This window comes from Apodemus sylvaticus, chromosome 12, assembly GCF_947179515.1.
Source record: "Apodemus sylvaticus chromosome 12, mApoSyl1.1, whole genome shotgun sequence".
Classification (NCBI taxonomy): Eukaryota; Metazoa; Chordata; class Mammalia; order Rodentia; family Muridae; genus Apodemus; species Apodemus sylvaticus.
The window spans coordinates 79,345,891-79,360,482 of NC_067483.1; the positions used below are offsets into that span (position 1 = coordinate 79,345,891).

A 14,592-nucleotide genomic window follows, 5' to 3' on the forward strand; every position below is an offset into this window, starting at 1 on the left:
CACCATCAACAAAATTGTGATAAAGAATAATTTTGAATAAGTCACAAGATAGACTTAAGAAATACTGGATTTAATTGCTGAGTAGTATTCCATTGTACAAATATACCAAATTTTCTGTATACATTCCTCCATTGAGGGACACTATGAACATAGTGGAGCATGTGTTCTTATTGTATGCTGGGGAATCCTCTGGGTATATGCCCAGGAGTGGTATAGCTGGGTCCTCTGGAAGTGTCATGCCCAGTTTTCTGAGGAACCGCCAGACTGATTTCCAGAGTGGTTGTACCAACTTGCATTCCCACCAGCAGTGGAGGAGTGTTCCTCTTTCTCCACATCCTCACCAACACCTGCTGTCTCCTGCGTTTTTAATCTTAGCCATTCTGACTGGTGTGAGGTGAAATCTCAGGTTTGTTTTAATTTGCATTTCCCTAATGACTACTCAGCAATTAAAAACAATGAGTTCATGAAATTCTTAGGCAAATGGTTGCAACTGGAAAATATCATCCTAAGTGATGTAACCCATTCACAAAAGAACACACATGGAATGCAGTCACTGATAAGTGGATATTATCCCAGAAGGTCTGAATACCCAAGACACAACTCACATATCAAATCAGTCCCAAGAGGGAAGGAGAGAGCCCTAGTCCTAGGAAGGCTTGATGCAGCAATGTAGAGGATTGCCAAGACAGAGAAGTGGAAGGGGGTTGACTGGAGAACAGGCAGAGGGAAGAGGGCTTATAGAACTTATGGGGAGGGGGAACCGGGAAAGGGAAAATCATTTGGAATGTAAACAAAGAATTTAGAAAATTTAAAAAAAAAACAGTAAAAAGAAGAAGAAGAAGAAGAAGAAGAAGAAGAAGAAGAAGAAGAAGAAGAAGAAGAAGAAGAAGAAGAAGAAGAAGAAGAAGAAGAAGAAGAAGAAGAAGAAAGAAAGAAAGAAATACTGGATTTAAGGATAACTTTATTCCAAGATGTGGCTTATTGGTCATTTTCTCCCTCAATGACCTGCTTTCATGAGTGCACACTTAGAAGTATTGACCATGCTCTAAGGACAAAGCAGGTTCTAATGTCTGCAAACGGATTAAATATTTCTGCTTTCTGAAGAAAAAAAAAAACACAGTTTACTTGAGAAAGAGGATCTGTCATTGCAGCGAGATGCCTTGTGGACTAGCTATAAAGAGACCATAGGAGGAAAAGAACTCTTTCAAGGCCAGAAGAATGCTTCTAGAAGCTTTTGGGTTGAAAACTTTTACCAAATTTCTGTCTTTATTTTCATCAGTTCTCCAAACATTTGAATTGTGCCTACAATTACTCTGCTCCTTTGTAATACACTTAGTTCTTTTCAACTTCTGATGTATCCCTCAAAGATGCAACAACCAGGAAGTTTATATTTATATATATTTAGACTTTGTGTAGGATGCTTTTTAAACCCCCATTTCTTTTACAATCAATTTTATAAAGTGCCCCTAATATTAGTGTTCATGCCTGATACTGCATTTGTCTTGCTAGGAACACTGGAGATAGTGCCATTACTTAAAAACCTAGTGCTTTGAGTGGGAACTTACTGCCTGTTGCAAGCCCAGTAGTCTCTCTGACTCCCAGGAAGCCTGTCTTTAGCATTGGGTAATGTTTCCTTTCTTATTGCCAGCTCTAGCCCTAGACTTTCCTCATGTTTCCTTGCTTATAAAATGGAAATAATAAAAGTATCTTAGGATTGTTCTGATTACACTACAAGATTTGCTATCAAAAGCATCTGACTATAAGTATTTAGGAACTTCCCCATAGTATGTTAGTGAGCCATAAATCTTGTTGAGACCAAGATCTCATTCACTATTTTACAAAGTGATGTTCTTGGTTCAAAATGGTTAAGTACAGTGGCTGAAAGAGAGAAAGCTCAAAATTTGGTTATGTGATTTCAAGCCTCAGTTAGCTTTGCTAATTTTGAATGGGAAAACAATAGACAGGAAACACTACATGTTTTTCTTATACTTCAGGTCTGGTGGGTTCAACAAAGTTATTTGCATTGAGAGGCAATAATAGCACTATTGTGTTTATTTTTTTCCCCTTCGGTTGTCTCATGGGAGTAGTTTGGGGCATGGGGACAAGGGCAAGGGACCATCATATCCCTTTTACCAAAAATGGACACATAATACATTAAAGATTTTAAAATTAAAGAGCAGGAGATTGGCTTAGGGGAAACAAATAAAAAGAAATAAAATATAAATAAATAATAAAATATGTTCATTTTAGACAAGAGAAAACAAAGCATTTTGTTTAGAAACATCTTTATGAAGAAATTAGAAATGGAAAGTCAGGGCTGGTAAGTAAAGTGAGAGTAAGAAGGTAGACAAGGAAATCTTAATGCTCTAAAGCCACAGGACCAAAAGGCTCTCTGGGGAGATAAATACAGAAACAGAGGCTCACTCCCTTTACCTCTGGGCAGGGTGTTTTTAAACCCACCTTGCATTTGCTATTGACCTTTGACTTTTTTTTTCAGAACGGAGTCAGTGGATACCATATACAACTGCACCATTGGGGGTCATTATAATCATCATCCTGGTTTCCACGGCAATAATAATGGTGAAAAGACAAGGTAGGCTGTCTTACAAGAAGGGACTTCTTACTGGGCTCAACAGCAGTAAGTGGAATAGATTTTATGCAAGCATAGACTCTTAAATACAGAGAATAAGATCTTGCATGCTCTCACTCTAGGTATGGACTCAATCTTACTACTTAGGCTTTCTGGCTGGGAGCCCTATAAAAAAATAATAAAATCCTCTTGAGAGCTTGTCTAGTTCAGCACAATTCTAGTCTCTTGAGCCCCTGTCCCAGATTAAGGGAATCAGTAGAGGAAAGAGTCACACGTGTCTAATGTAGGAGACATGGTGCAGATAAATTTAAACTCAGCACTGAAGTTTGCCTTGTACAGAAGGTTAAAGAAATCAAAACAGGCAGCATACCATACTGAGATTTACTAGAGAACAGAATTCAGAGGACTCTTGGATCCATTCATGAAACGTGTCCCAGAGTAGGCTAAAAGCAGCAAGGCTGTGATTCCAAGTTTAAGCGCTTGGTATTTCTTCCAAATTGTCCTGTGAGTCACTATCTCAGGGTCATGTGCCCCCTTAGCCTTACTGACTACCACTCACCCATCTGGACCAGAGCATCCTGACTCAGATGTCCTGGTTGGCCTTCCTGGAGGGCAGAGCATGATGCTCTTCCCTTCTCACTGCCAAGAGGATGGCTCATGTCATTCTCAAGCAGATCAATGTCATCCACATACAGTCTTAGAAAAGTCCTTACCTCAGCACGCCGATGTTGGTTTTGCTTATATAAGATGCCGACTACCTCTATCTCATTTCCTCCACGGAAGAGTTCACTGAGATGGTTGGGGCGGGGTGTGTTAGTCAGATAAAAGTTCTGTTGAGAGCTAAGGGTTTGGGAGTGGATCTACTTAGCCTTATCAGAAAACAGTGAGATATGAAGGCCAAGAAAGCAGATGGAGTTCCCCCTCTAGCCCAGCTAGCGAAGCTCTGCTGGTTTTCCACACACATTCCACAGGGTGTTCTGCCCAACACATGGCTGAGCTCTGAGGGAACAGTGAGTGCTTCCCTTACCCCTTCCCCCCCAAAACCCACTTCCACCCACCCTCAAAACACATATCCACCTTTTCCAGGCACCCTTTATGCCTTGCAAACCTGTGCCAAATTCTACAATCAGTTGCTATGACCTCCACAAAATATTGCTCAAGGGATTCTGTTGGCAATGTCTAGTGGTATCTGCTCCAAAATGCCTCCTGACTCTGAAGAGTTGTAGTTTGGTTCCCATCTCCAGGGGAAATTTACTAGTTAAGACTGTGGGCATTGGGCAGAGAGCAGTGAGACAAGTCTTTAGTAACAGCTGCTTGCAAGTCAGAGGCAGGAGGTTCACCCCAGCCCATGGATTCTAGATCAGCCCTGAGCTACATAGTGAGACCCCCATCCCAAAATAAACCAATGTAAACGTGAGGTTTTGGCCTTAGACAACATTCAAATGCACTTTGCCACCAATGAGCTGTGTGACCAAGCAAACTTCTCACCATTTGCAAAGCCAGGATATTATCCTCTTTGTGGTATTGCTGTGGTGATTGGCAAGCCAATACACAGAAAGCACCACACAGTGGTTTTCCTGCATGATGCACATGTATACACACACATCTGTAAACAGATGCATCTCTTGATGTGAGCAGGGAAATGTTTAAGTCTTAAGGCTAGCAGAGCACTTTACTGGGAGATTCTAGAAACAGTACTAACAACCGTTTTAAAGTACTTGAAGCTACCATCACATAAGATGACTTCTTAGACACACCTTTAATCCCATCACTCAGACAGCAGAGATAGGCAGATCTCTTATGAGTTTGAGGCCAGTCTGATCTACAGAGCGAGTTCCAGAACAGGTGGGGTTACACAGACAAATCCTGTCTCGAAAAAAAAAATTAAAAAGAAAAAAAGTTTCTGGTTTTACAGCTATAGTATAGCAAATGTTGATGCTACCTTTAAGGCTAAGGTTTAGCTAGGGCTCAGGTCTTTTCCATAACATCCCAAGACTTGGCTGACTTGCAGCCAAGTTGAGCTGACTCCTGGAAATCTGCTTCTGTACTGAAGAAGAGGAGAATGGAAGAAAGGGTGGGATGGAAGGAACAGAAAGAGAATCTAAATTACCTTGATTTGGTGGTCTATATGATCATGTGGAACTGTCCTTCCAATTTCTAAACTTTGAGGAGAGAGCCTTCGAGGTTGAAAGTCACTGAAGACTTGAGTGCAGTCTCAATTTGTACCCCAGACTGTACCTAAAGGGGGATGGGCAAATAGCTCTCACTTTGCAAACTCTGGTAGATTTGAAATGGAAGTATATCTCATAGAAATACTTTGCACCCTCCTCCTACCCCAACCCCCTTCTGAGAACCTATGACCCCTACCTACCCTCCCATTCTTACTCTTCCTCTCTGTCTCTGTCTGCTAACTCTGACTCTCTGACTCTCTCTTTCTCTCTCTCTCTCTCTCTCTCTCTCTCTCTCTCTCTCTCTCTCTCTCTCTCTGTGTGTGTGTATTTCTGTGTCTTTTCTGTGTCTGTTTCTCTGTCTCTCTCTGTCTTTCTGTCTCTCTTTCTATCCCTATCTCTGTCTGTCTGCCTCTTTCTGTATCTCTCTCTGTATGTCTCTCTCTCTCTTTCTCTCTCACACACACACACACACACACACACAGAGAGAGAGAGAGAGAGAGAGAGAGAGAGAGAGAGAGAGAGAGAGAGACTATTCACTCACTCAACATTGAGATTAGAACCTTCAGGCATACTATACCCATAGAGGAAAATCACCCACTGACTTAGCTAGAATTCCTTGAACTTCCCCAGTGACCGCCCATTGTTTCTTCACCAAGAACCACACCCTAGATCAGCTCCTCCACCACACTCAGCACAAGAGCAGGCGGATCTCTTCCAGGTCAGAGTGTACTTCTTGAAGCTGTTCTTTCAGTGGTAAGCTCCCAGCTTTTGAAGAGGATAAATTAATCGACATTAGTAACTTCTCTAAAAACTATGACTTCTTCTGGGCTGAGCTTCCAAGCCCGGCCTAGGTCTTGCAGCAGTCCCCTGCAAGTCCTCCACAGCTCAGGTTCCTGCCTTTTCACATGCTTGCTAGTCATGAAGAATGCAAGAGGAGCGGTTCAGTGTCAGAAAAAGTACATGCTGCACAAAAAGCCAAGAACACCATTTGTGTAAAAAAGAGAAAGATCTATAAAAATCTAACCAATATCTAAAACTGCACCATCCAGTATTTATTCAAATTACTATTAAGTAACGGTTTCTCAGTTTCACTGTTCGCACAGTTCAGGTACTTGCATGCCACTTGTGACTATTAGCCTACGCAGAGGGACTATTGATGTCTTCACAGAAAACCCTATATTGCCCAAAGATGGATACAGGGAGCTTTTTAATTGGTTAGTTCTGGGAATGAAATGGGATTGGTTAATGAGGGAGAAAAAGTTACAGTTATAATCTTATGTGTTTCTAGTCTACTTGAATTTTTATGGTGAGGGGTTTCATTGTCACTTAAAAGGAAAAATTGAAGTGTGGGCTAAGAATAAAGATGTTTTATAACTCATTTATGTACAGAGACCTCAGGCCCTGAGCGAGTTTTCTAGATTATGAGAGTAAACATAGCAGTGCTGAGTAGTTTTCTAGATGCTTCCATGTGGTTCATCCCCCCATACCACCACCACCCCCACCCCACACACACACACATGGCAAGCCCTTCAGAAATAGATAGAGCTGTGAGTGAAGCCAGCTGGAGAATAAAAGACATACTCTAAATAACAAGCCGTGACCCCAGGAAACCTAGAATCCTCTTTGGAGATCAGATAGCACACAGAACTAAAGATTAAAGCAACCAAATGTCACAATGATGAAATGGCGCCCAGAGCTGGGAGTCACCGCACCTGCTCCAATCCTGGCACTTGGGAGGCTGAGTCAAGGAGGAGTTTGAGTTTGAAGGCAGCTTGGGCTATAGAATGAGGCCATGTTTTGGCAAGGAGTGGGGTAGAGGAGAAGGAGAAGAAGGAAGAAGAGGAGGGAGAAGGAAGAGAGAGGGGCCAAGGTGTTGAGAAGAAAATGTTCAATGCGTATTGGACCTTTGCTATCTGCTAGAGTAACTAACTGGTGTGGGTGCTTTGAAAGTGTCATCTTCAGTAATCCTATGAAACAGGCATTTCAAATTCCACTAGCTAGGCAGGGATACAGGTCTAGACACATCTAGTAACCCATCTACCACTGTGGGTGAGCAAGTAGAGGCTGGTAACTCATACCTCATTCCTATGGCAGTGTTGGGGGAGGTGACTGTGTCGTGGAGAGGAAAAGCCAGACAAAACTGAGCTGAGGGCTCCCACTGAGGACTAGAGGATGGTAAGCACTGCATTTCTCTCTCTCCAGGTAAACCAAATAACTGCCAGCCACCAAAGGAAGAAAAAAGCTTGACTATTTATGCCCAAGTACAAAAGTCAGGGGTAAGTTCTATGTTCTCCTTGGGAAGTGTCTGTCATATTTTCCACAGGATTTCTGATAGGCTGCCTAGCACACATCCATGGACCTGTGGGGAATTAGAGTAGATGAACTTAGGAAAGCAGAAAAGTCAAGAACAAGAGCTCCCCCAGTGTCACTGGACCCCTATATTGTTTGAAATCATAGAAAACACTGGGCAATCTGGTCACCTGCTTATATTAATGAGATAAAGTTGTAAGCATTTGACATTGGATGCTTTCCAGCTGTGGCGTTTTAGGATGAGAGAACTCCTAGAAGTTCTCAGACTTCCTTCTTGAAGGGTTTAGGCTTGGAGAAGGAGGGAGAACTATGTCAAATCTATTGTGTAGTATACTGGCCTGACCCAAATAAAAGCATTTGCAGAGTGCAGTCAGGACCAGAAAGGTCTTGATGATGCTAGCTAAAGATGGGTCAAACGAAAGATGACAACATGATGAATGAGGAAGAGGAGGGAAAAATGAAGTTACATGACCACTGAACTAAGCAGGGAGTGATGGGGAAATATGAGACACGATGGAGTCAGGGAATAGATAGGTCAGCTTCGAGAGATGAGGAGTTCACCTTGTTAACCTTGTTAGACCCTGTTGTTTTCTAGGCATAGGTAATTCGGGGGGGGGAGCTTAGCTCACAATCTGTCCATTTATGACATGGTGGGAGCATATTCTTGAGTAAAAGTTATGAAAGTAAAGATAATTATGTAATAATACAATAAATAAATTTCTGAGGACCAGGAGACAGTGCTGGGCAAATTTCTTTCCTCTGCCGGCTCATGGTCTGCTGGGTTTATAACATCATTTATAGACACTTATTGAGAGCAAACCTCCATTTAAAACCATGAGAGACTCAACGGTACTCTCTCACTCAAATGTGCACCTAGCTGAGTGTGTCTTTTAGAATCAGCTTCTCAAGCATTATAAAACAAAAAAAGTAGGATTGCCTCAAACCTATTGACCTACTTGAGAAGAAATTATATCTTTCAGTTTGAGTCTTCTACCATAAAACACCACCCACATTACCATCCCCTCCAGAACACCTCTGCACCACAGCCACCTGTCTCCTCCCCAGAGATAACCACAATCCTTCCTTCTAGAAAACTGAATTATATTTTTCTTTTCTTGACCATTATAAAATCCATTTTATAGAATCCATTAGTATTTTTTCTTGCATCTGGTTATAAAATTCATGCATATTTTTTAACTTTAGATGGTTTATCAACTATCAATGTATGAATGTGCTGTTTTAGGGTATGCTTGTCTAATTAACTATTAATGGGCATCTGACTTATTTCCAGCTTGAGGTCATTATGAAAATTACAGTTATGAAATTCATATGAACATGTCTACATATTTGATGGGTGCACACCTTGAAGTAAATTTGCTGAATGATGAGAGTATTTGGATTCCCCAACTGACTGGTTAAGACCAAATTGTTCTTCAGAGTGGGGGTCAATTTACTTTTCCAATAAATGAGTTTTAATAGTTTATCTGCTAACCAAAAATTGTTACTATTAGTCTTTTATCCATTCTAGTAGGGAGGTCTCATTATGGCTTTTTTTTCCTGATAAGTAACAGCTTCTTATATGTTTATTTTCATATTGAAATCACCTGACTATCAAATCTCTTACCCATTTACCTTTGTAAAAACCATAAGGCCATTTTAGAAGTGAGTCCTTTAGAGGTTAGATCCATATCATGTGTGGCTTGCCTTAGTAACTTCTCAGCAAGATGTATTGATAAAGAATACTTCTTAATGTCAAAGTAGAACAAATTATAACCTCATCCTTTACAGTTATCAGTTCTTAAAACCTGTTAGCGAAACTTTTCTCGGTCCTGGGTAACAGAAATACTCTTCCAGAGTCTCATACACGTTTATTTGTTATATACCTAAGACATATTTTTGAGTTTTGTATAGGAATGGCTAAGGTTTTTTTCTTTCCACGTGGGTATATTCTATTGGTCATTTGTTGTACAGATTATTCCCCAACTTCCATGCCATGTTCATTATAATTTGAGGTCCCATGTATGTGTGGTTCTATTTGATGTTCTGTATTCTGCCCCATTGTACACTGGCTGGACTGCCTCAGATATATAAATTGTGGTATCTGATAAATGAGTCTTCCCATTTGGTCTTTTTCTTCAAGCATTCTTGAACTTTGGTACTTTGCATTTGATAGATAGTTCAAAATCAATTTGTTAAACCATTCTCACCAAATCTTACTGGGATATAGTTCTGGAAAAGAAAGAAAAAGAAAGAAACAAACAAACAAATGAACAAAGAAATTGTTATCTTCTATTCCTTGTTTGCTAGGCAAAAAAAAATGTTTCACAAGCTAATGTTCTATTCTACCAACACGCTTCTTACATCTGCTGCTCTGACCTTCTGGTTATTTATCTGCCACTGTAGGAGCCAAACATATTTTGCACTCTAGAGTAGAACAAATTTAGTTTTGTCCTTTAAAAAAAAAAAAAAAAACAGGGATTTTATTTCCCTGTTGTTTTATTAACAGTTTTTTTCCCTCTCCCCAGTTAAGTTTCCAGTTGAAATTGACCTGTCATCCTCCTTTCTCACAAGAACCTTGTGAGATTTGATATCACAATTATGCTAACCTTACAAATGGTTGAGCCTTGAATTCTTTCCCTCAAGTTGCCCAAGCAAATCATTACAAACTCGGAGCTTTAAACAACCAGAATTTTGTTTACATCACTTTCCGTAGACCACAGATCCAAAATGAAACTAATATCTTGGCAGGACCACAGCCCTCTGACATGTGTTGAGAGACTCACCAGTGTAATCTGATGGTGCCAAGCAACCTTCAGCTTCAGTTGGTTTGTGGTTGTACCACAATTTCTGCTTCCATCGCCACGTAACTTTCCTGTCTGCACCTCTGCCCTCTCCTTTCCAGCTCTTAGGACAGCACACACTGGGTGCAGGGTCCACTCTGATCCAGTGACCTCACCTTGATGTTCTGGCCTTATCTTCACCCGAGGAAGCTTTACTCCCACACAGTGGCACCCCAAGACTCTGGTGGTGCATATCTTTTGGAGGCCAAAAGCCAGCTCACCAACGGATGCACTTTTTTCCCTGTAATTCTCTGGGATGTTTGGCTGAGATTTATCATATTTCTCCTTTTATATATTTGGCAGAACTTATTGGGAGAGTCTCTGAGATTGGAGTTTTTTTGATAAAGGATTTTTTAATTATATTTTTATTACTCCACTTTAATCTCTGTTGCATTAATAATTAAATAACTATTCTCTCTATTTTTAGTGGATACCCCAGAGATTATAAAATACATCCTTGACTTCTTAACACACATTTGTTTCTATTATTACCCTCCAGTACAACACTTTAACTATACTGTAATTTTGCATCTTGGTTTATATTCTATTTATTATTTTTAATTTATATGTATTTTAAATATATAAAACATCATTATTTTACATATCAATATGTACAGTCTCACATACTTATGATTTCTTTCATTTATGCTTATTATGCTTATATCATTATAACGATGAAACAGAATTATTCAAAAATTAGCTTTTTTCTTTTCACAATTGCTGTATGATATCGGTATAAAGAACATAATAACAACCAGGTTTCATGGTGCATGGCTTTAATCCCAGAAGCCTGGGGTGGGAAGATCTCTGTGAGTTTGAGGCTACCTTGGTCTACATATCGAGTTCCAGTCTAGCCAAGGCTACACAGTGAGACCCTTTTTCAAAGAAGCAAAAACAAAACATAACACCATAGGAGACTAAATAACTTGCTTATCCAGTAGGCACCTCTCCAAAGCGTATCATGACCCCTCCCTTGTACAGTTACTTCAGGGTTTGCATTCACAAAGAGCATGAAGAAATAAGTTATACAACTGGTATTGTTCCAAATTCCCAGAGACATGAAAGTCAGCGACCTCCAAATGAAGACAGGGGAAACAAAAATCTGCTCACATTACTAAAATTTTGTTTAAAGTAACTCCTTATAGCTAGATAGAAGTCCTAAAGGAGGATTCAGCAACATAGCTCCAGTACAACTCTGGTGTTTTTTTTGTTGTTGTTGTTGTTGTTTTAATACTCTTCTTTGTAAACTGGGTGAGTTATTTACTAAAGCTGTTTATTCCTACATTTGGGTCTGATCATGCTAAAATTCTCCCAACCAGAAAGAGAAGCAAGGGTTGCATCCATGAATAAAAGTTGATTAATAAACTGTTTTTTATGTGCTCCTTGCCCATCAAATCCCTAATCAGAAATTCTTCATTAAATTAAATTTTTCTCCAAACTCTAGTATTTAAGAAATATACGGCAATTTTGGTAAACTTTTTTTAAGCATTAAAAAGGGATGAAGTTGCCTACGGAGGAGGTTGTGAACCCTGAGAGATAACTCAGGGAGTGGCTATTTGAGCTCCAGGGAAGTTTGGGAGTATTCTCACCAGGGAGGAAGTTAGAGCAAGTGGCTAAGGAACCTTTGAACTTGAACTGCTCTTCTGTGGGGCAAGTTGGATGGCACCCAGCTTTTTGCTCAGCTAATCTGCTTTCTTTGCTTCTTTTGTAGCCTCTAGAGAAGAAACTCCAAGATGCTTTGACAGATCAGGACCCCTGCACGACCATTTATGTGGCTGCCACAGAGCCTGCCCCAGAGTCTGTCCAGGTGACATATCTATCTCTGCCTCTCCTTGCTGAATATCTGACAAGAGATGGAGAAGGAGGGGAAGAAGGATTTTATTATTTACTTTAGTTTAGTTTTGAGTAGAGATGAAATGAAACAGATTGTTGAGTGGTGGACTAGGAAAGTGGTCTTGATCACACAAGGAGCAAGGAGTAACTGCAGCTGGGGTTAGTGAACACTTACACAAAACCCTTCATTCCGATTCACAAGCTGTGGGTCCCTATCTACTGGATAGTATCTCTTTGAGAGTCATCCAAGGATCACATCTAAAATAATGAACAGGTACCACTTCTCTCATCCACATCTGGATCTTACTAGCCCCTATAAAAATTCAATAATCTAGACCTTTCTGGGCTTCTCCAAACTATACCCCAGGGCTGACCATAATTGGAATAAAGGAAAAGGGAGAGGAAGAAACGAACTGTTGAAGAACTCAGTGATGGTTACTGATGGTTGTCAGCCTGATTGGATTAAGAGATGCCCGAGAAGTTGGAAAAGTCCACCATTAGGTGTGTCTCTGAGGGTATTTCCAGAGGTGGTAGATGGCGAGGATTCTGACCTGATTGACAGGTTCCTGATCTATGGTGGCCTCATAATGCAATCATAGTGTTAAATGGTAGAAAAGATAAGAGGTGGGGCCTGGTTGGAGGAGAAACTCACCCATGGTGTGTCTTTGAAACAGGACAGATGTTGCCCTGGCTTCATTTGATATTCTGCATTGATGTTTCCTATCTGCCATGATGTGAGCTTGCTTATCTTTTTTTCTTTGACTCCCCTTGCCCTAGGGGAAGTCTATTAACTATTTCTGTATCACTATGACCAAAGTACATAAGAGAACAACGTTAAGGGAGATTTGTTTGGGCTTGCAGTTTCAGAGGATTCAGTCTATCATGACAGGGAACACACGGCATAGCATGGCGTGATAGAAGTCCTGATTTAAGAGCTTCTTCCAGAGGAGAGGGAGCAGAGGGACGGAAGAAGAGGAGAGGGAGGAAGAGGAGAAAGAAGGGGAGGGGCTGGAAGGGGAGAGGAGGGCAATGCCAGTCTTCAGATAACTAGGGACAAATCTCTCTCATTTCTCTGACGACACACTTATGCTTGAAAGAGATATAACCACATTTGCAGACAGGCACTTGGAGACCCGAGTGCTGGCTCCAGGCAATGTCCAGACAATGGCAGACTGTAAGTTTGATGCTGTGCTGCATGAACTCAAAGCCTTTCCTTTCTCCAGGGAATGCTGCTTTGTTTCCTGCCTGGGAAACTTCTCTCTATTCCTTCACCCACAAGCTTCTTCTTTGCCCACAGGAACCAAACCCCACCACAGTTTATGTCAGCGTGACACTGCCTGAGAGCTGACCCATAGACCCAGAGGAAGGACTTTTTGAAGGAGGATAGAAGAACCAAAGGACACACTGAACCGGGCCCCAGGTCCCAAGTTCTCTGTGGCAGAAACTGCACATCTGTACCCTTCTCCAATCAGTTCTCTGGTGATGGATCTGCACAGGCGTGCCTGTGAGGTAGATGAGGAAGTGAGGCTTTCTGAGCATGTAGCCTGCTCTGCAGCTGACAGACACGAAGCAGAGATCCCCTGATACAACATTCCATCTTTGGTGTAGCAGATAATGTGAGTTTAGGCATCTCACTCTTTGCTGGGCTAGATAACAGAACCCAAAAAAACAACAACGACAACAACAACAACAACGACAACAACAACAACAATGACAACAACAAACCAAGACATAGACTCCATCTCAGATGGCTGAGCACCAGGTACAAAGCCATTTGGCTCTCTGTACTTTATTCTAGAAGCTAATTCTGATGAAGAGCAAGGGCTCTGTGCCTCAGTTTCTCTCTCACCCTCTAAATGAAGAGGGAACAAAGCGTAAAGAATGAAATCTTTGTTGTCTATGATCACTCTATAAAAGAACTGATATTTTATTTGCGAAACTCAAGCTAGTTATTCAATAGACTTGAAGATGATTTTGGAGCCTCTTAAGTTTCGAACAACAGAATGGAACCCATCTAAGGTTTTTCAGAGTATGGTTCTCAGCGAGCAGCATCCGGTTTAAATCACAGCAACGATGTTTGGTAATGCTGTTGTAAAGTCGCCTGGGATACTCAGAGGAACTTGTCCCAGGGAGGTTTTTCACTTCTTCAAAGGACTTTTGAATTTAAGTTCTCTGTTTACTCCCTTGAGCAATATTCTGGATCCTCAAGATTCTCTCCCAGTTGGTTCTGAGGCCATTTTATAGCCTAGACCTCCTGTGGAATTGCATGTCTGCTACCCACTTCCTATCTCATTGCATACCTCTGTGTAGTCGTAAATTTAACCTCAAGTTGAAAATTAAATTATTTTGGTTGAACAGTTCCAAATGATTAGATGTTCAGTTTCTTAGATAACAGGTTATAGATAGAAAGAGTCTATGTAAAGTCCTATTTTCTTCATGTTGTCTACACTCAGAGAGGCCATCTTTCAACTTGTTGTCCTTCTTGCACAACTTTGGCAAATACTTTAAAATTAACCATTGTGGAGATGGGGAGAGATCTAAATGGATAATAGTACTTGCCTTGCAAACATGAAGATCTGGGTTCAAACTCCTAGTGTCCATGTAAAAAGACTGAGTGTGCCTGTAACACAGAGAGAGACAGGTCCTGAGACTTTGCTCCCTAGCCTTCCCAGCCTGGCATAAATGTCAAGTCCCCTGAGAGTGACAGAGGAAGACACTCCCTCCACACATATAATAATACACATACACATGTGTACAAAAAACCAAATCCTATTGTACCATCGCATAACAAAGAACACCAACTGGTCGGCTCAAAACTCTCATGTCCCATTTCCCTGTACCTTTCTGT

At 40.9% G+C, this 14,592-nt stretch overlaps 1 protein-coding gene across 1 annotated transcript in view; it reads left to right on the forward strand.

Annotated features, from left to right (window-relative positions):
• The window catches only part of Slamf1 (signaling lymphocytic activation molecule family member 1), a 34,171-nt gene extending 20,691 nt beyond the window's left edge, over positions 1-13,480 (forward strand). Inside the window, exons 4-7 of the mRNA XM_052200090.1 lie at positions 2,498-2,593; positions 6,964-7,037; positions 11,623-11,718; positions 13,042-13,480. Coding sequence (XP_052056050.1) covers positions 2,498-2,593; positions 6,964-7,037; positions 11,623-11,718; positions 13,042-13,092 — 317 coding nt within the window. The 3' untranslated portion in view covers positions 13,093-13,480. The remainder of the gene's footprint in view (positions 1-2,497; positions 2,594-6,963; positions 7,038-11,622; positions 11,719-13,041) is intronic.
• The last annotated feature ends 1,112 nt before the right edge of the window (positions 13,481-14,592 follow it).